At 40.4% G+C, this 21,563-nt stretch overlaps 1 protein-coding gene across 1 annotated transcript in view; it reads left to right on the top strand.

Annotated features, from left to right (window-relative positions):
- COL5A2 (collagen type V alpha 2 chain) overlaps nt 1-21,563 on the top strand; it is a 96,329-nt gene that overhangs the window by 43,515 nt on the left and 31,251 nt on the right. The window contains exons 2-16 of the mRNA XM_030454370.1: nt 729-953; nt 2,330-2,343; nt 3,897-3,929; nt 4,597-4,629; nt 5,801-5,854; nt 9,403-9,513; nt 10,525-10,602; nt 12,648-12,692; nt 13,236-13,289; nt 13,928-13,981; nt 15,481-15,534; nt 17,556-17,609; nt 18,393-18,446; nt 19,046-19,090; nt 20,979-21,032. Coding sequence (XP_030310230.1) covers nt 729-953; nt 2,330-2,343; nt 3,897-3,929; nt 4,597-4,629; nt 5,801-5,854; nt 9,403-9,513; nt 10,525-10,602; nt 12,648-12,692; nt 13,236-13,289; nt 13,928-13,981; nt 15,481-15,534; nt 17,556-17,609; nt 18,393-18,446; nt 19,046-19,090; nt 20,979-21,032 — 962 coding nt within the window. The remainder of the gene's footprint in view (nt 1-728; nt 954-2,329; nt 2,344-3,896; nt 3,930-4,596; nt 4,630-5,800; nt 5,855-9,402; nt 9,514-10,524; nt 10,603-12,647; nt 12,693-13,235; nt 13,290-13,927; nt 13,982-15,480; nt 15,535-17,555; nt 17,610-18,392; nt 18,447-19,045; nt 19,091-20,978; nt 21,033-21,563) is intronic.

Raw genomic sequence — 21,563 nt, 5'->3', positions numbered from 1 at the left:
TGGAAACTTGTGCAGAAGTTGGTGATGGCAGGCAACAGTTAATGACACATCTGCTCCATTTCTCTGAGCTTTGACATTGATGGAGTAACTGGACTTGAGCTAAGGCATGAAGCTGAAATTCCAAATCTGTTCGTATTTATTGCTTTGTGATTTTCTGTTTACATCTGGTTTAAATTAGGGCAGAAATGCATAGGTTTGATTTGTCTGTGTTCATAATAACTTGCATCAAGACCCCAATAAAAGAGTTCTTTTCAACAAACACTGCCATGTCTCTTTAACACTTTCACAAGTCTGGCTGTGTAAGGAACCTGCAGCAGGGAGCAGGTAGTGATTGCCATTTCATACAAAATCTCATTGCCATTTCATACAAAAATCTTGCAGGTTCTCCTCCCCAGTCAGATGCCTCTGATGCCCCCTGAACAAAGAGCAGGCAGAGGGCAGGAGTCCCTCAACACAGAGTTAGTACCCACTGAGCAGAATGCCAACCAGAGACTTGTGATGCAACTGATACTTCATTAGGCTTTGTGCACTTAATGGTGGCTCCATTTTATTTCTTTCTGGTCAAGAAATAAGGTGACAGATCTTTAAAAGCCCTTAATAACACTGTCAGCTCTGCTGGTGGGCTGTTTTCTTTGTGTGGGTGATGCTGCTTCTCATCTCCAGATGTTCTCTTTCCTTGTCCAGACTTTCACTGTTGGAAACCTTGTATATTCTCTCTCTTATCCCAGGAGAAGATGGAGAAGAAATAGCCTGCACTCAGAATGGCCAAATGTACCTGAACAGGGATATTTGGAAGCCCTCACCCTGCCAAATCTGTGTCTGTGACAACGGAGCAATTCTCTGCGATGAAATCCAGTGCCAGGATATGCTGGAGTGTGAGAACCCACAAGTGCCCCCTGGAGAGTGCTGTCCTGTGTGTCCCCACACCACACGGGATTTTGACCCCACCATTGGTAAGATTACCCTCCAGTTTGCTTCTTAAAAAGGAGAGACAGCCCAAAGGAGTAGGAGCCTCACGATGCTGACATTTCCAAAGGGTATTTCCCTGGTGAAAGTTTCAGTCTGAAGAGTGCAGGTACTTGGCTGTTGTCTCCCATCTTGGGCTGCACCTCAGCTGGCACTGGACACAGTTCTCTTCTGACTTCAAATCTGATATAAGCCCAAATGACTTTATAACTGAAAGGTTGATCTGAATTCCATCTTGATATTTCAAGGATGTTGAATTCTGGCTTCCTTGGGTGGTTCACCTGGAATGGAAAGTTAAATATTTTAAGCTAGATGTGTATTAAGGTATATATCTATCTTAATATATATATATTTATTATCTAAACATATACAATAAAATAAGTGTAGGCTTTATTAAAATGCTCAATTTGGCCCTCTCCATTAAGTGAATAAGTGTAAACTCTGTGTAAGTCACATGTGAACAGTATAAAGTGTTTTGCCAAAGTGGAAACATGGACACATGATCCTTTTGTGAGACTTAAATAAAAAAAAATCCCATGAAGTATTATTAATTCTTTGTTTTCATGATGCACACTTAAAGATCAGGTCTTTTCCAGCCCAGTCCTTCCTCAAGAGACTTGGAAGAGGCAATCTTTCCTCAATTTTCCTAAAAGAAAGCTTCTTAACTTGCAATTAATATTCATTAATACTAGGTTTTGCATTGTTTGAACTACAATCTATATATAGTAGTTAAAGAATTTTTTTGGGGGAGCTGCAATTGCAGTTGATTAGCTTACTGTAGAACAAAACAGTGGCAAAAAGCAAGGGACTGGAGCAATTGAGCAGTGGAGGAAGCATTAATATATAGATGGAGCATCCTGCTGTGTTGTGTGAGGCATCAGGCCAATGCCAACAAGGTACACCCAGCAAATATAAAGGCAGCATGGATACATTCCAGAATTCCTTACTGTTATTCAAGGTGTTAATAAAATATTCCTCTGAAGGATTTTGATGGATAGGAGTGTGGCTCTGAAGTCAGGAACTTGATGTTGTGGGTGCTTTTCAAAGAAGAAAAGGTCAAATTTCACTTATTCAGCTCTGACTGCTGAAAAATCCCATGGATCAGGATGGATGTTGTGGATCCATCAGCACTGCTTGTTGTGAAGTCAGTGATAAATCTGCCTGTGACTTCACTGACAACCTTTAGGCCAGCTGCTGGCAATGCCCCACCAGGTACTTGGCTTTCCTAAATGCTTTTTTCTTATTCTGAGCTGAAAAAGGCTGAGAATCAGAGGACATGACTGAAGACTGATTTTACCATGTTCTGTCTCTCAGGGTTAAAACATTAATTTTCTCTTTTTCCTTCTTTTGTCCTTTCCAACAGGTAGAGGAAGAAAGGTAAGATTTCCTTTTTTTATATATGTATTTTTTATTTTTTAACTTAAATGTGTTACAACTGATAAAAGAATCCCTTGCCTTTCCTTGGAGCACTTCACTCACAGACATGTGATATAAGCTCTGTTAAAAGCACTCCATTCTTTCCTCTCAGTCTTCCTTAGTGGATAGGGAGATGGAAAAATCACTGAGGTGCAGGCAAAATCCTGGTCTGAGAATAGAAAATCCCTTGACTGCAAATCCTTGCAGTCTACATAAAAGCAATTCCAGTTGGTGTAGTTTGGCTGTTTCATCTGCAGCAGTGACAGTAAGTCCTGAGAAGCCAAATTAATAAGAATTTGGGTTGTTTCTTTGCTGAGGCTTAGCTGCCCAGTGTACATTAGGTAGCACAGCCCCTCCTTTAATCATTCCTGATGGATTTGTTGGAAGTTTAGTGCAGGAGGAATGTCCATGTCATGGAATGGTTTGGGTTGGAAGGAACCTTGAAGCTCATCCAGTTCCAACCCCTTTGCTGTGGGCAGGGACACCTCCTCCTGGACCAGGTTACTCCAAGCCCCATCCCAACATTTCCAGGGATGGAACAGCCACAATTCCCTTGGGCACCCTGGGCCAGGGTCTCTTGCAGGAGGGAGCTCACCACCCCAGGGCACTGATCTGAGGAGCTCCAGTGCCAAGTTCTAATGACAAATGCAAGTTTTCAAAGTCCTTTTAGGCTGCTCTGTGGTCTAAATGGTGTTTTGAAGAGGAATTCTGGTTTTCTTCAACTTGCTGTTGTGTTTATTGTTTCATATACTTGATTGTGAATAATGGAGGTTTATTGCAGAAATATAAAAATACTCCTCACTAAAACAGAGCAACTTTCTATGCAGAGGTAGTTCATGGAAATAAATGGATTGTAACCAGCTTATTATTACTTGGCAAGATAAGCAGCACATTTTTTATCTTCACAAAGTTCTCTTTTTTTTTTTTTCCCTTAATAAACCAGTTACCACCAGTACTTATTTTCTGTAGCACAAAATTGTTGTGTCTACACATTCAGCTCAAAAAAAAAAAAACCAACTGGCAAATGCTGTGTCCTTCACTCTGTGGGAGCTGTGTGATGTAATTTTGTATTCTGTCCCAGCACTGCAGGTGGATATCAGGTTTTTTATGTCCATAGATTTAATGACATGCATCTTAATGTCAGACCTTGAAGAAATGGAGTCTAAATGCTGCACTGCTGGGCTCTGCTTTTCATATGAATCAAATCATCCAGTAACAGATCTACAGCATTTTTTTAGTTCTTGAATATGGTATTTTTTTTTAATCTGACTCTTCTTTTGGCCACTATATTATGCAGTTAAATTCTGTTTTATTTTCATTTAATTAGTGTCCATAGTCAATAAAAAAATGGCTCACCTATTGCAGGTACTTTATCTTAGTCTCAGTTGTTTCCTTAGAGAAGTCTTTGCATTTTGTCACAGTCACAGGGCTGGTATTGGTGATACTGGTACTGTTAATTGAACTTTTAATTGTTTTCTGCCATCTAAGGCTTTTTCTTTTTTAACTTTCTGCAGGGACAAAAAGGAGAACCTGGAATAGTGCCACCTGTAAGTTCATTTTTTTTCTTCATGTATCAGCAGAGCTACAATTGATCAGCATTCATTTCAGTGCTTTAAAGCAGAATTGCAGTAATTAAGGAAAAACAACAAAAAAGTACAGCCCTAGGAATGAAAAGAATGTAATCAATAGCTCTGTTTCACATATGTTACATTGGTAATTCTTATCAACTGCATTTTAAGAAAAATTCTTACTGAATTAAGTCTGTCATGATCTTTCTTATAGTTAAAATTTTGTGAAGGGGTAATTGTAAAGTAGTATTTGGGAAGTGTTGAGATGCTTGGAAAAACTGCTGAAATACATTGTCACATTCTATGTTTATTGCCCCTTTCCAGCATGAAGACAAACAAATTAAAATAACTGATAAATGGAGACTAAGCCAGTATAATTAATGTACTTATTTAATCTTTTTTTTAGAATAACAATGATACTTCCAAGATTTTGCTTCTATTTTTTTTTATAAAACTGTAAGGAGATAAACCAGTGGAATTTATAATTTTATTTTTTTTTCCCCAGAAAAGAAGCCTTAAAACTTACCTAGTGCTTCAGTTTCCTCTCCTGCCATTTACTTCTCAATAACTGATTTCCTGTAGGGTCATGATAGCAAACACAGCCCCAGTGTCGTGTGGTAACTGGAATTTTTGTTCTCTTCTTCAGGTTTCTGGCATCCGAGGCCGCCCAGGACCAGCTGTGAGTATTTTTTGATCTCCTGTTTCTCTGATAATTGCATTTTCCACTTCCTGCCATTTCTCTGTTAAATTCTGAGGATGATATGAAGGAGAACTCTTCATGCCTGCAGTGGATATTGTCTGCCAAGCTGCAGGATTGCAGGAGGCAACAAGATGATAGGATTTTTTGCTAGTCTCAGGTCAGCACATGCTCTAAATAAATGGATGTCTGCTTCTTGCACATGCATGTCTGAGGGCTTTGTGCCAGGCTGGGCCTGGGGAAGGCTTTCCTAGCAGAGATCCACCAGGAGAGAAGAGGAGAGAAGAGAGAAGCGAGAGGCGAGAAGCGAAGAGAAGCGAAGAGAAGCGAAGAGAAGCGAGGAGAGGAGAGGAGAGGAGAGGAGAGGAGAGGAGAGGAGAGGAGAGGAGAGGAGAGGAGAGGAGAGGAGAGGAGAGGAGAGGAGAGGAGAGGAGAGAAGAGGAGAGGAGAGGAGAGGAGAGGAGAGGAGAGGAGAGGAGAGGAGAGAAGAGAAGAGAAGAGAAGAGAAGAGAAGAGAAGAGAAGAGAAGAGAAGAGAAGAGAAGAGAAGAGAAGAGAAGAGAAGAGAAGAGAAGAGAAGAGAAGAGAAGAGAAGAGAGGAGAGGAGAGGAGAAGCGAAGAGAGGAGAGGAGAGGAGAGGAGAGGAGAGGAGAGGAGAGGAGAGGAGAGGAGAGAAGAGAGAAGAGAGAAGAGAGAAGAGAGAAGAGAGAAGAGAAGCCAGTTCCTGAGCCAGCCCAGGATGCCATTGGCCTTCTTGGCCACCTGGGCACACTGCTGGCTCCTCTTCAGCTTCCTGGCAATCCAGACTCCCAGGTCCCTTTCTGCCACTCTGTGCCCAGCCTGGAGCTCCCCATGGGGTTGTTGTGTTGAACCTCATCCCGTTGGGATCAGCCCAACTCTCCAACCTGTCCAGGTCCCTCTGCAGAGCCCTCCTGCCTGAGTAGAAGGAGTAGTAGTAGTAGTAAGGGTGTCTCAAGACCTGTACATCAAATGCACTAAATACTTGGTGACTGCAGCTGTTTTCTTTAAATTAGGTGGTGGGATAAAAAATTAAGGAAGTGATTTTCAAATAAGCATTGCATCCCATATTTTCAGAGCTTTATTAATTGTTAACTAGTATGAAAGATAGTTAATATTTCAAATCTTTGTTGTAGGGACCTCCAGGCTCACAAGGACCACGAGGAGAACGAGGGCCAAAGGGAAGACCTGTAAGTTGTTCAATGTCTCAGAAATTAAGTAGTGGACTAACCTCATGTGGCTGGATGCCTTTAAACTGTCTCCATGTCTTCTAGAGTTACTACAACTTTCCCTCATATTTTCCAAGAATCAGGTAACAAATAGAAAAGACATTTCTACCTCAGTGGTAGATTAAAACCTGAATGTTCTGAGGTAATTGACAGAGGTTTAGCAGCAATATTTCCACCAAAAAAACCCAAAACAAAAACCAACAAACCAACCAACCAAAAAAATATTTCTCAACAACTACCCAGCATAGGGTCTGAGCTTCCTCTAGGATCTAGAAAAGGAATAAAGCTGGAACATTATATTTGCCTTTTAAAGAACTTTCTGACTTTGTGCTGGTTGCTGCTGCACACCAGAAGCAGTGTGAGCAGGATGACCCAGAGTATTTCAGAAAAGGCAAACCCCAGGGAAGTTGGGAGGAGTTAATGTGTGACTACATATGTTGGTATGCTAGTGAATAATATAATCAAGACTGGTCTGTGGAAATAAAGACTTCATAAGGGAATTTCAGTGTCTGCCTGTGGAGAACCACAGAAAAGCCAAAAGGGAGTGCTGAAAATACCAAAGATGACATGTTCCTATTGAAAAAAGTAAGCCAAAGAGCAGAAGCTGCTCAGAGCAGATTTTAAGGGGTTGTATTGTTGTAATTTCTGTGTGGATATTTTCCTGTCTCTCAGGGGAGGGTGAGCTAATACTGAGTTTAGGCAGAAACCTAAAACTGACTCCTTTCTGCTGCTCCTCCAGTGAGTGCCTCTTGTCCATAGATGGAGCATGAGTCTGTAGAATGAATATCAAGATAGCTGGAAGAATTCTGGGAGTAATTATGAAATCTTGTGGTGTGCAGTGGAATCTTGACTGTGTTCACAGAGATGGCTGAGGTGCTTCCTTAGTGTGCAATATTATCCATGAGGTGCTAAATAGTTTTGGATCCTGTGCCACGCATCCCTTGTGTGTCCCTACAGAGAGGGGCTAGAAGCATCTAAGGTACCAAGAGGCTGTAAATCATTCTGAGTTCCCTTGGAAGAAGATATTATACTGATTTCAGGGAATATCAAGGGATTAGGAGCTGGTCAGCTGCTTTCAAAATGCTGCTTCAAAAGTTCTGGTGAGCTGTGGGTGTGTCAGAGTGTAGGCTTGAGATCAACACTGCTTTAGGAGTACAGACTGACTGCTAGTGCAGGATGTTTTATTTATACCTTCTTCACCAAGATAAGTTGTCAGCCTATCCAGGGCAGTGGTGGAGTCCCCATTCCTGGAGGGATTTCAAAACTTTGTAGATGTGGTGCTGAGGGACATGGGTCAGTGGTGGCCTTGGCAGTGCTGGGTTTATGGTTGTACTCCATGATCTTAGGGGTCTTTTTCAACCCAAGTGATTCCAGGATTCTGTGAAAACAAATGCTAGCTCACCCCTGCAGTTTATTTTGTGAAAACCTCTCTGCACATTATTTATGGTTTATTTAAAATACCTCATGGAGGAGGTAACCTTGCTCAGACACCCATCATAAAATCAGTAAATACGTTACTGATTGCTGACACTACAACTCCACTAAGCACATTCCCAAGATTGTTATTTCTTTCTATTTTTTGTTGCTGTTGTTTTGTAAATGATCTCCTTCTGCCTAGTGAGCAGAAGCAGCTCAACCTTGCTATGGATCTGGGAGTTTTACAAAATATAAGGGATGTAAGGGCAATTCAGGATTATTAGTACCTTTTTTACTTCAAATTCCTCATTAATGTGCCAATGCCAGAGAAACAGGGAGGGAATGGCACCTTTGTATTTGCAAAATGCATTTGGGGAGAGGGAGCTTTGGAGCCTGATAGAGCTTATGAATGATCTTTTGCAGACTGAAAATCCCCTTGAGGATCCTCAGACCCATGGATACGTTTTGTTTCACTATGGACATAAACCCGACTGTAATTGCAATAGCATTAAAAGAGGTGGTAGCTGAGAGGGCTCTACCGGGAGCTCCTTTTTCTTTTATTCTGCTTCAGGCAAAGCCATTTAACACATGCCTCAGCAGCAGCACTGGGGCAGAACGCGACCCTTACGTGTTTAAGTGGTGCCACCTCGTGGCATAAGTGAGAATTTTATCTTTTTTTTTTTTTAAAAAAAACAACCCACCTCCCTATTGAGCTGGTGACAGAAAATGAGTGGGGTTTTTAAATATATATACACACATAAATAACTCATTCCTTTCCTACTTAGGACAGTGTGCACTTTCAAGTTTGACAGTGTGTACTTCTATTTGCAATAGAAACATTAAATATTTAGCAGAAATATTCTGCTGAAACCTTCTACTTCCATCTAGTATGCCCAAATCTTCTCAGTCCTTTCCAAATATCACCTGTTCACGACTCTTTCTGCAAGCAGGTGTGTGTGCATGCATGCATGTCTGGTAGCAAGATTTTCCCTTGATTGCTTATAAGAATTCCAGACCCTAAAGATATATTGATAATTAAGAGAATTAGCTCATTCCCTGGGAAATTTCAGGTATCAGTGCTTTCTCAGCACAGTCCTTTCCCAAGGGAATGTTTTTTCTTTACCATGTGAACCATACCAGTTGAAACCATAGTAATTCACACAGAATTTCACTGCCATGTGCAGGCTGCAAGGAAACACAGCCCCTCACCTCATGGGAACACAAGCAATGCCTGGTTATCATGGTCTTCCCAAAGATGACTGACTGAGCCAGGCTCCCCAGATTTTGTGCTTCAGGATCTCTAAACCAGAAGAACTCATTACACAATACAAAATATTGACCATAAAATAGTCAAGCATTTCATTTTATTAGGGACAAGCACTTTAAAGCCTGCATTTATGATGGAATTATATCTTCATTGACCCAGTGCTATGGATTTCCTCACATTGATGTTTGATTTGCTGCTTCTGTATTTGATTTTAGTTCTGACACGAGAGAAGATGAATGAACTTTAGGAATCAAAAACGGGTGATCACAGTGGACCATGGGGATGACCTCCTTGCTTGTTCTGCAGATTCTTGGTAGAGATAACATTGACACCAAGGGAGTTATTCTGAATTTTGGGCAGTGTGACTGCTTTGAGAATTCAGCAGCAGTACATGCTGTGTAAACCATTCATGATGTCCCAAGGCTGTAAAAATCCAGCCTTACCCTTGGAGTTTCTTGAGCATGTGTGTGTATGTCCACTGACCTGAGCTTATATGTGTTTTAGAAGTAAAGCTGTGATATTCCATATTGCCTGCAAAGGCAAATAGTTTTTCAGGACTGGGATACTCTAGTATGGAATGATGGGAAGCCTGAGTTTCTACAAGAGCCTGCAAGAGAAATTGCTGCAGTTTACTTGTGTGTTGGGCTCTTTACAAATTTTAGCCAGTGCTTCCGATCTGAAGGTAGGAACAGGTCTTGAGGGATGCTTGTTTGAAGATCTTTCTGCAGAAATACAGATTTATCTCAGTCAAGGCAGTTGTTTGCCAGTTACAATGACTTTAGTGAATACCTTTGAACTCTGTTGGCATTTCTGATTTTCTTTCTAGGGTCCTCGTGGTCCTCAAGGGATTGATGGTGAGCCTGGTATCCCTGGCCAGCCTGGTGACCCGGGTCCTCCAGGGCATCCAACCCACCCAGGACCAGATGGAATAAGCAGGGTATGTTTTGCACTTGGTTTAGCAGAAAAAACAGGGTGTTGTGCCAGGTCCACAGGACACAAATAGTAACTTCTTTGCTCCAGTGATTGTGCAATGCTGTGCTCATAGTTCCTGCCTCCCAGTCCCAAGGGACAGCAGCAAATGGCAGTGTAAGTTCTGCCCAAACAGGGGATGATTTGAATGTGAGAAACACTGGGAAGAACACATCTTATCCAGTGAGTTTTGGCATCTATAAAAGCCAAGGTGCCCAAATCTGAAACTCTCAGTAGGGTTCTGCTACTTCCACTTTACTTAAACACAAGGGATATGGACAATAGTACAGGGGAACTGGTGTACTACATTAGGAATACAGAAAAGAAGAAAATAAGGTGAATTATAAATAATAGAACAACTGATGAGAGAAATGCAAATGAGGTTAAGTGTGCTTCTTGCTGAAATTGTTCAGACCAACACTGAGGTTAAGTAAGGAACTGTGTAAAGCAGTGCTAACCAGCCACTGAAACAGAGAAGGTGTTCTTCAACACTGCTCTTTTTTTTCTTCCACCCCCCCACTACAAATTCTATGGAAAACTAATTATGATTGGAAAAGAAGTATAAATTTTAATTCCTCAAGTGTGCTCAGTTACATTTTTATTGCTGTTTTGAAGATATCTATTTTGATTTCTTACTCCATTGTTCCTCCTACGTTACTGAAAACAATAGAGTTATACTGGCAATAAACTGAAATGTTCATGTTAGGCCAAGAGCTTGCATGTTGGGGCAGGATTTCTTGATTTAATCATCTTTCCATATAGTTTTGAATCAAGCAGATTCAGTGTAAGTAAATAAGTTTGGTGCAGAGGAACCACACAGAATCCCAGAAGCACCAGGATGGTTGTCAGACCAACAACCCTCACGGATTTCCATAGAGAAGGGAAAAGCCAGTGTTAATAGTGAAGATGCAGCTACATGGATTTTTGCCTTATGAACCATGAAAATGCCTAACAGTTAAAATCCCTTGGTTTTTTTCAGCCATTTTCAGCTCAGATGGCAGGACTGGATGAGAAGTCTGGACTTGGTAGTCAGATGGGACTGATGCCTGGTGCAGTGGTAAGCCCAGCTTAGCCCTGTCCTGTGGAACTGGGTGGAAGTGGAGTGCACTGGCAGAAAACCAAAGGGGAATTAATCCTCTTCAACATCCTGTGCCTCTAGGACCTAGGTGTACAGAATGTTCTAGTGCAGTTTTGTACAGTACTTGAAGAAAAGTGGAAAAATATGTTGAAAGTTTTTTTCCCCCACCTCTAGCCTTGTTTTCTTCCTTTCTCTCCATAAAGGTATCATCTACTAACAGTAAGGTAGGGGAAAGAGAGGGAGTGCTTGATTTTCTCATATCTTGAGTCACTGAAGAGTAACTGAAAAGTGTCAGGTATAATACAAAGCAGGATAAACAAATATGTAACTTTGAAGGCTTCTTTTCACATTGTGACTTCAAAGAGAGTTTGTTTTGGTAATAATTAAAAAAGATTTTGAATTTCTGGAACCAACAGTTAACTGAAAATTGCTTTTCTGTTCTCAGACAGACACTCTAGTGTTACCCCTGGCATCTCACTGTTCAGATATGCCCTTCACTTTCGGTGTACTGAGGAATTAATGGTATCCCTGAAAATCTTTACCATCTGTGAAAGCTGTTTCATCACCCAGGGCTGCCTCTGCTCGACTCTTGGGGTTATTTTTGAATAGTTATCTCCTTTTACTACAGGCATTTATCTCATTGTGATATCTTGAAGATACCATTGCCCTTTTGCTGTTACTTTTAACATTCATTCTTAAGGAAAGCATCCTTTAGGGATTGCACTGTCCATGAGTTTGTCTGCCTGATGTTATCCCTCCACATCCTCACTAGTAACCTTCAAACTCGATTTCAATACCATTTGAAAAGTCCTTGAGAGAATCTGTTGTTTTGCTCTAGGATTAAGTTCTGCAGTGATTTCTTCAAAGATCTCTCCTTCCTTATGTATGCAGTGCACACACCCAGTGATTTATTCCACAAGTCTGTCCTCCTCCATTTGTTGCCTTCGGTCATTTTGCTTAATCCTTTCACTTGGGTTGTCTTCAGGCACTGCATCTCTTTACTACCTCTTCATTCCCAAATGAAACTTGTTTTAGTTTTAACATCTCTTCTAGGATATTATTCAATCTCAAGGTCCCTAAGGCCATACACAAAGGCTGCAAAAGTCAGTTGGCACTCATTGTCTTTTGATTGATTCATCATTTTGATTGATTCAGCCATTTTTTTCCTTCCTTCAAAACTGAGTAACTGACAGGCATTCCTCCAACTCAGTATTTTTTTATTTGTTTTTAGTGTTTATTGGAATTTAAAATAGCCTATTACTAACTCCTCTTCATTTGCTTTGTAAAAAATTAGTAAAATTTGGTGAGCAATGTGTAAAAGACATAAGTCTCATGCCTTTGTCAAAATACAAGTTACTGCCTGCTGTAGATGTTTCTGTATTGCTAGAAGGAAGAGAATTGCATTCAGACATGATTACATTTACTTTTTGATATAATTCACAATTAAGCATGATTTTTTTCCTAAAAATGCCCTGAAAGTTTTTAAGGGGAAATTTGAATTTTCTGCAACAAACCACAACTATTTGGAAGCTGTTTTGGTGGTTTGTGTGACTTATGAGAACACATCCTCCCATTGCTGCTTCTTTCTGCTCACGGCTGAGAACAGCAGCATGAATTTATTTTGTCATTTACTCCATTACGAGATGGATCTGAGTAAGAGATTCCTTCAAGGGAGGACTGTTCCTCCTGACTCTATTATGTTGTTATGTTTTTCCAAGGGAGCCATGCAGGCAAGCTGGTTATTCCAACTGGTTCCAAAGGCTGGGAGGTTCCAGAGAGCAAGCAAGCCCATATTTCAGCTGCTAATGAACTTACCCTGCTGTTTCTTTTGGAGTTTGAACACTTCCATTCTCTGTACTTTTGCATGTCATAACATCAGCCACCTGAATAGAAGCTTTTTTGAGAGTCTGACCATAGACATGTCATCTTGGAGGTCACAATCTGGCCATTCTGTTGTCCTTGTAGGATTAATGTTACCCGGGGAGGGCTGTTTACTAGTGTGTAACAAGTTCTGTTTTCAATAGGGTCCAGTGGGTCCAAGAGGTCCTCAAGGTCTCCAAGGGAAGCAGGTAAGTTCTTCACCCCAGAGGATTTAGATCATTGCCCAGAGGTGAAGGTGAGGCCCATAGTAAGTGGTGTGTATGTGCATCACTGGGGCAGTGTCCATCTTCAGTGACACGTGGGGGAATGCATCTTCATCTAGAGGGGAATCAACATGCTGCTCTCAAGAGCTCTGCTCCAGAAAGACTCTACATGCAGAAACAAACTCAAAAAGAACTATCCTTTAGGGCTTAGGAAGGTTCTAAACCAACACACGTTTAAGGAGGGAGCAGCAATGAAAGTGGGAACTGTTGTGGTGTTGGTTTTGTGTAGGATTTGTGTATGAACATGACTTACCTAAAGCCTGAGGGATTTTAGTGTCCAGCTTCTACTCATTCTGCAACATGAGCTTGTTCTGAATTAGAATCCAGACTGTCCCATGGGCTGTCATTATCCTAGTCATGGCTTTTAATTTAAATCCTTTTTTTTTTTTTTTTTTTTTTTTTTTTTTTTTTTTTTTTTTTTCCTTTTCTTTCTGAATTTGTAACTGTATTAATCTTGGTTAATTTTAGGGTGGTGCTGGCCCTGCAGGCCCACCTGGTGAACCTGGGGATCCAGGACCTATGGTAAGACCACTAAATACAGATATTCCTACAAGAAAATTTGCAAAGCATAAATTCAACCTGCTTCAGATGGGGTTTTTGTGTGTGTGTTATCTCAACCAAAGCTATTAACTTCATGCAAGAATTGTGGTGTTCAAAGCATGTTGTCCTGCATTGGTGAATTTGTACATGCATGATAATGGTTGTAGAATAAACAATCATTTCTATTTTTCCAGCTTAGACCTCAGGATGGTTAAGCAGTGGCAAAACCATACCTGGTGGTGCATCTTAAACAAAGGACTATGAGAATATTTATTTTTTCCAAGGGATAAAATCATTCAAAAGTAAAAGCAAGAGCTGGAGATTGGAAATAGCAGCAACTGTGATTTTTAGTGTGGTTTTTTTTCTCCTGCAGAATCCATCCAACACTTTTATATAACATAATGCTGGTTTCATGACAGCATGGTTAGGAAGAGCACTACAAAATGAAGGCATAAACTCATCCTTTCTCTACAGCTGTTTTTATAAAAGCAGACTCTGAAATGGAGGACATAGATAACTTAGTGATAGGCTACATTGAATAAACAAACAAGAACACAAATAAATAATTACAATATAATGTATATATTTAGAATAAGTAAATAAATATTTTTATTTCTTAGGGTCCAATTGGTTCACGTGGACCAGAGGGACCTCCAGGCAAACCTGGTGAAGACGTAAGTTTTGTATTCTTTGTGTTTTGTTTTATTTTAAATAAAGAAAATATTGGCACCTTTGAGACAGTGACTATCCAGCAGATGTGCCTCTTGTGACTACTTTTGTCTCTTTACTTTCTTTTGTCATTTTACTCCTCATTAAATGCAATGTTATAACCATGAGTTATAAGGTGTTACCAACACCTTTTAAAACCCTCCTATCTTTTCTTCACATGTCACCATCATACCTCAAGTTTAAGCACTAACTCTTTTATTTCTTCCCCCAGCCAGTTCTTCAACTGAGATTTCTTTTTTGAAATCAAAACCTAACAATCTCCCACAGCTGCATCTCCTCTCTTTGCCATCACATGAGTAGTTAAAAGAACTGATGGTAACATTCCCCTGGACCTGACCAAGGAAATTTTAGTCTTTAATTTTCTTTAACTTCTTAATAATTTAGTAAATTCAAAGCTGCTTTTATGGCTCTACCCATGGGTGTGCACATTTGTGTAAGATGTGTGTATTGCTCTTATTGCATAACTATGTATATACTGCACAACAACAGCATAAGAATTTACCAGTAGATGTATATTATTTGTTTACAAACCACACTAAATCCACCTGGATTTAGTAGTAGCCTATATACTTATATATAGTATATATATATATTAGCCTATAACTTAGAAATGAGTTTACAGCTCCAGAAGCTTGATATTTAAGCACAAGTTTACCATATCTTGTGTAATGGCTGTTTTCCTTTTAAACACAGAATTATAAGAATCTGTGGAAACAGTTAACTCTCAGTGCACTGCAGCCAAATCTACTTTGCTTTACTACTTCACTACTACTTGAATAACTGCCTCAAATTCAGTGTACACACAGGCTTCTTTAATTGCATTTGTGAAGCACTTTACTTTCTCTCTGTCCAGAAAGCATTTTTCTGAAGCATTTCATATCCCCTAACCTAGAGTCCTGGATGTATTTAAACTGACTGTTGCATATAGAGCAATGTTTGCTTGTGACTCTGGAAGACTTGGAATAATCTTCCAAACAAGCTTATTTGGTTGTACCACATTTTCTTTTGCATCAAACACGGAAAAGCCACCAGCCTAGGATGAAGTTGTACACCTCTTAAAATGCCCGAGCAGGACAAACTACCAAGCTGCAATACAGGCAGTTTGAGTTTGCTGTTCCTATTGAAACTGACAGTAATTTCACTCATTCTGTGGGTGAGGAGGATAAAAGATTGGCTCATTAATTCACAGGAAAACTGTATTTCTGTGCCATTTTGTGATGCTGAGATGCCTTCAGTTCCTACAATTCTTTGCTGAAACCTTTTAAAAAGTTAATGCATCAAAGGAACATTGTTAGTGGTGTGCACAGGTGGAACTGTTACAGGAAAGACAAGAAATATAACCCTGATGTGAATGTCTTCATTTGAATGGAAGAATGATAAATTACTTTTCATATTTGCTATTTTCATGTGGTTTTATGTGGTTTTTTTTCCCTTATTTCCTTAGGGTGAACCTGGAAGACCAGGACAATCCGGTGAGCCTGGATTTCCAGGATCTCCAGTAAGAGCATGGTTATTTGCTTTTTGCAAAACAATTATACTTCTGTCATCCCTTTTCATGAGTGCAGAGCTGTGCCACCCACTTTCTGAGGTACTTGTGGTAACTTACTCCACTGAACCACATCAGTGTGATAGCTCAGAGCCAAACAGGTAACCAAACATCCTTGAGTTCATCCCACAAGGTGTTTCACAGGTGCATGTTTCAACTCTTTTGTAGGTGAAACATGCATGAAACAAGTTGTACTCTTGTTTCCCAGCATTTCATGTGGTCAGTCACATGCAGGAAGTGTTCAGAGAGTGAAAAATGATGTCAGGCTGGGGTGGCACTGCTTGCCTTTCAGTCAGTCTGAGCCAGGGGAAGAAGGGATTTCATTGTAGACATATCTAATTTCTTTTTAAATATGTATTCAGTATGCATATGGGATGAAGAGGTTTTAAAATAATATGTACTTGGTTCCCTCTAGAAATAAAACAGGTATCTCTGAGATCATTTTAGCCCATATTAAGAGTTATACCAAAACTCAAGTTTTTGTTCTTGGAAGGGAACTATAAAGTGGTTGAAAAGTGGAGAGAAAGATCCCAGAACTGAAGCCACCTGATACACATCTCTTAAAATGCCTCCCTTTCTTTTAGTGCAGTTCTTGTCTGGTAGTTTTGTTAACAACTGGAGATATGATCTCTTCAAGAGAGAAATTATATTGTAACAAGGCAGTGTGGTTTCCTCAGCTGTCTAAGTTTTATGGAGCAAAGACATTGCTTTGTAAGCTGCTGGGGGCTAAATGTAGTCTGCAGAGTATTTCTCTGTTCAGATCAAGCTGATTTGGTCAAAAAAGAATATTTAGAAGATTTTGTAAAGAAGGAAAGCAGTACTGCAACTGCACACACACAGATCTCACTGGTTGCTGCAGTGGCATAGAGCTGTAGAGAGCAGCACAGGTTACCCTGATAACTTATCAGAGAAATGTGCCATATCTCCTTCCACAAGACCTATGGTCTGCTGCAGAGATCTCTGAGATCTGTGTCCATCCTTGCTGTGGAACTTGTCCCACACTTCATCATTTGATTGCCCTGGTTGTGTGCACCACTGAGCACACTCCAAGTAAATGGTGGTTTTGGGCTGCATTCAGTCTAAACAAGCATAATTTGTACAATTTAAGCTTGCCATGCAAAGCCTTGTATGACAGCAGAGATTGGTCTTGACTGAGAAGGTCAAGGAGTATAAATAACTTCAAGCAATCAGTTTATTTCAGAACTTTCGTGCCTTGGTGAAGTAGTTTTGTCTTGAGGAGTCTGCAGTCTCTGGAGTGATTTCCCACTGAACTTTATGATCAAACATTGGCTCTATAATTGGCAATGGGAAGACAAAGACCTTTCTTATGCTAATAAGATGCTAATAAAGAAACATCCTGTCCAGGAAGTTGTCCTCTCTGACATCTGAGATGACGTTTTTTCTCCTCAGTGTATCAGTGTTGCTTCATGATGCTTTACTTTCTATATGTATCTCTATGATTATTATTATTTTTTTGTTTGCTAGGAACTATAATCTTTTTGAGAACTTTGGTTCAGAGTTGCCATACTGAAAGAAATGATGTTTTAAAAGTTTCTTGACCTATTACCTGAGAGTATGAAGCTGTTAATGTGATTTCCATGATAATTTCATGTGACCAGTATTCTAACATGAGGCATCCAAGCTGTCTCCCATTGCTTAGTCTGTCCTGAAAGAGAGATGGGGATACTTGGTAGGAAACTCAGTGCAAGGCAACTTTAGTTTAATTGCTAAATGTGTTCTAATAGCAGTTGTTCTTCACACCACATCCTACAGATGTACTCTCTCATAAGAGGTACAATTTACCCCCTCAGATGTCTCACTATGTATCTTACTATATTATATCACTGAGGTGAGGGGGATGAGGGAGGGAATTTTAATATTAATGCTTCCCCCCTCTTCCTTGTTGGCAGCATCATCACTAGGTTTAGCTGCAGAAATCAGGATTTTATGTGTTTTTTCTTTTCCCCACCTAGGGGCCTCGAGGCTTTCCAGGTGCTCCAGGTCTTCCAGGTCTAAAGGGTCACAGGGTAAGAGCAAAGGTTTTGGACCTTTTTGGATCTCCCTATGGATGATGTTTGCAGGTGGTTTCAGTATAAAGATAGTTAACGTTTTAATTTAATTTAATTTGATTTAATTTTACTTTATTTTATTTTATTTTATTTTATTTATGGTGGATTCTAGACATTAGACACCTGCCAGTTGTAGCACAACCACTAGAATTGAAGAGAAAGAGGGCCTTGCAGAAAATCAACATGATTTCCCTTTAAGCTGACCCCTGTGTTGTATTCTCTAGTGCTTTCTTGATTCTATTTTCAAATGTTCTGAGAATCTGGAAGGAGCTTGCATGATCTCTGCCAAGCTTCAGGAGCCACAAACCTGACAGTTCTCTCACTTTGTTGGAAAGTCTTGAATTAGGGTGGGGAACTTGAGAGGTGGCTATGTTTGCAACAAGGACTGATTATGAATTACCAAGTTTCTGCCCAGAATTTGACTTTGGAGGGGAATAAATAGGTTTCCTATGGCTCAGAGCCTTGTCCTTGTTATTTCACAATTTTATTTTTTTTTTTAAAGTTCTTGTTTTAGAAAGGAAACCAAATCCAAGGAAATGTACCTTGTACAAATGGTTTCCATTTAGGAAATGTTTAAAAAATTTATTCCATCTGCTGGTGTTTTTTATATAGTTTTTTTTCCTTTCTTACTCTTGCCACCTCAGATCCATTCTTAATTTAGTTATTTTAACAATAATAGTAGGAATACTCTCTGGATGTACATGTATACATTTAATTTCTTCATATTTTTATAACTTACAGGGATTGAAAGGACTTGATGGTCCAAAAGGTGAAATTGGAGCAGCTGGAGCAAAGGTATTTTCATAGCTTGAAGTACCAACTGCTTAAGCATGTTTTCTATAATGTCAAAAAATGAAAGATATTAGGTCTTTGTGCCCTCTCCTGTCAGTGCTGATTGTGTTTGGTTTGGGTTTTGCTGTGTGTTTGGTCCATGTAAACTCTCTGGGCTTTATGCAGGGAGAGTTCCTGAGTGCCAGTCACAGCTGTAAGTTGTCACAGGGTGAACTGGCTGTGACACCTGTGTAGTACTGAAGACAGCAAAGTCTGTTCCCAAAGAGCCCATGCACATCTTGCACATCTTGTTCTCTTGGGAAGTTTGTAGATCTTGTTGGTTTTAAGTGGCCAAACTGAGAGATGAAAATTGGTTGTCTAACAATTTGATAATAAAAATAACTAAACTCAAATAAAGCAATGCATAACTGAAACCTAACTCTTCTTTTTTGGATAACCATACAAAATATTGACTTAAAAGAAACAGACATTGGGGAAGAGAGAGGATACATTTTATCCAGCTGACTATTTTTCACCTAACAATTTTATCCTCTTAGAATTCTTGGCTCACTGGTACTGCTCCTCTCTTTCCTCTAATTGTATAATTTCTTCTTCATTTCTAGGGAGAATCAGGACCAACAGGTGCCATGGGGCCAACGGGTCCTCTAGTGAGTGTCCTGCCACTGGATATTATAGAACTGGCTTTAAGACTGTAAATGCTATTACCAAGAGGAATTTCAAGGGTTTGATATCTGTACTTGGATGTTATGAAGCTGGACTTTCTCTTAATTAGGGCTTTGTTTTCTGCTGCAATAAAGTTGGTCAGCTCTGAGCTGTTCTTTGCCATTTGGTTGGAGAGCACAGAGTGGCAGAAAGGGAGCTGGGAGTCTGGATTGCCAGGAAGCTGAACAGGAGCCAGCAGTGTGCCCAGGTGGCCAAGAAGGCCAATGGCATCCTGGGCTGGCTCAGGAACAGCGTGGCCAGCAGGTCCAGGGAAGGGATTCTGCCCCTGTGCTCAGCCCTGGGGAGGCCACAGCTTGAGTCCTGTGTCCAGTTCTGGGCCCCTCAGCCCCTCAGGAAGGAGATTGAGGTGCTGGAGCAGGTCCAGAGAAGAGCAAGGAGGCTGTGAAGGGATCCAGCAGAATTCCTGTGAGGAGAGGCTGAGGGAGCTGGGGGTGTTGAGGCTGGAGAAGAGGAGGCTCAGGGGAGACCTCATCACTCTCTGCAACTCCCTGAAAGGAGGTTGGAGCCAGGGGGGGGTTGGGCTCTTTTCCCAGGCAACTCTCAGCAAGACAAGAGGGCAGGGTCTCAAGTTGTGCCAGGGGAGGTTTAGGTTGGAGATGAGAAAGAATTTCTTTCTGGAGAGGGTGATCAGGCATTGGAATGGGCTGCCCAGGGAAGTAGTGGATTCTCCGTGTCTGGAGATCTTTCCAAAGAGCCTGGATGTGGCACTGAGTGCCATGGGCTGGGAACTGCAGCGGGAGTGGATCAAGGGTTGGACTTGATGAGCTCTGAGGTCCCTTCCAACCCAGCCAGTTCTATGATTCTATGATTCACAGCCATAAATAAATCAGAAGGCTCAACAGAAACTTGAAAGTAGGTTTTGTGATTACCTGCTCATTTAAGTTTAGGGTGATGATGTATTTTTAACATGTTGAGGCTTCATATGGAGTGGGTTTGATATGATGAAACCTGGGTTAGGTTACTCTGAGATAGGAATGGAATAACTTAGGCCAGAAATGCACTAGCAAAGAACACCATGGATTTTGGAGGTTTTGGTGAGGATGACCATGCATGAAGCTGAGGAACTTTCATTCAGAGTAATTTTTATTCAGATATGGTTTTGGACAAGTGAATACTTGTTAGCAGTGTGTAAAGGCAAAACCTGACTCTCAGCAGTGCTTCTGGAAGGAAAGCACCTCTCTAATATCAGGTGATGGCATTTCTGTGTGCTGCACATCTTGTGTCAGGTGGGATGTAATATCCCTGAAGTGGAACCAAGTTTGTGAATGAGCCATAGTAATTATTAGCATTATTGAGTCTGGTGAGTCCATACAAAATCTATTCCAATGTATCTGAAACTGGAAATACTGCTGGGACAGAAGAAGAGACAGTCTATTAAATTTCCACTGGGCAAGCCTGTGAGGCTGCAAGAATTTGTGTAAAGTGGGACTTCTTTCTTGCTGTGGGACAAGATAAGCAATACCTGCAGGGAGACAAAAAATTGATTGGTTCTGTAACTGTTGCTCACATCATCTGTCATTATCATGCTTCTGGTCTCAGTGAACATAACCATGTTCTTGATAAAAACAAAGAAGGCTGAGGAGAAAACAGCTGAAGAGTGATGCAGTGCAAAGCTTGGTTGAAACAAAAGAAAAGTCAAGAATTAAAACAAAAAATGTAAAAAAGCAAAGAAAAACAAGGAAAAATAAAACAAAGATGGAGTGACATGTGTTCCCTCCACTCTGGGGGAAGAAGTCAAGTGAACTATGTAACCCTTGTCATTATTCTGCCATGACAGGCTCCTAAATAATGCACTTTTCTTCTCTCCTCAAGGGACCTAGAGGGATGCCAGGAGAAAGAGGTCGGATTGGACCACAGGGTGCCCCTGTAAGCAGAATCTTCTTTCTGTGTCCTTCCCTTCTTTTACTTACATTTAAATCTCCAAGTCTGAAAATATTTCTTTATGTGACTGCTAGTCACTTCCATGCTGTAGCTTAGAGAACCTTAGGTCCTGAGCAGAGTTTTCTGGGGGTGAGACCTTTATTGTAAAGTTCAAAAGTCAAAATCAGTCTTAAATGGACAATGCTAGCTGTATGTAATTGCTCATACCAGAGCTGAGCATGAGGCCAAATACTCTCACAACTTTTTTTTTTTTTTCTGTGATAAGGAAGTTTTTTCTTCTGTGGTCCTGTGAGATTTCTCTTGAAAGGCTAGTTTCACCAAAAGTTATTGAATTAGGAATGGTATGTATTGATTTTGTCTGGAAAAAAAGTTTAAAATAATTGAGATTTTTTGTTTCATTTAAGTCTTATCACTCAATTCCAAGTAATAAAGCCTCATCTTAAAAACTATTCTGCTTTTCAGCAAAAAGAGGAATTGGCCTTGACATGACATCATATTTGAGTAGAAATTTGTTTC

Source organism: Calypte anna, chromosome 7 (genome assembly GCF_003957555.1).
Source record: "Calypte anna isolate BGI_N300 chromosome 7, bCalAnn1_v1.p, whole genome shotgun sequence".
In the NCBI taxonomy this organism is placed as follows: domain Eukaryota; kingdom Metazoa; phylum Chordata; class Aves; order Apodiformes; family Trochilidae; genus Calypte; species Calypte anna.
This window is presented reverse-complemented; position numbering and strand designations above follow the sequence as displayed.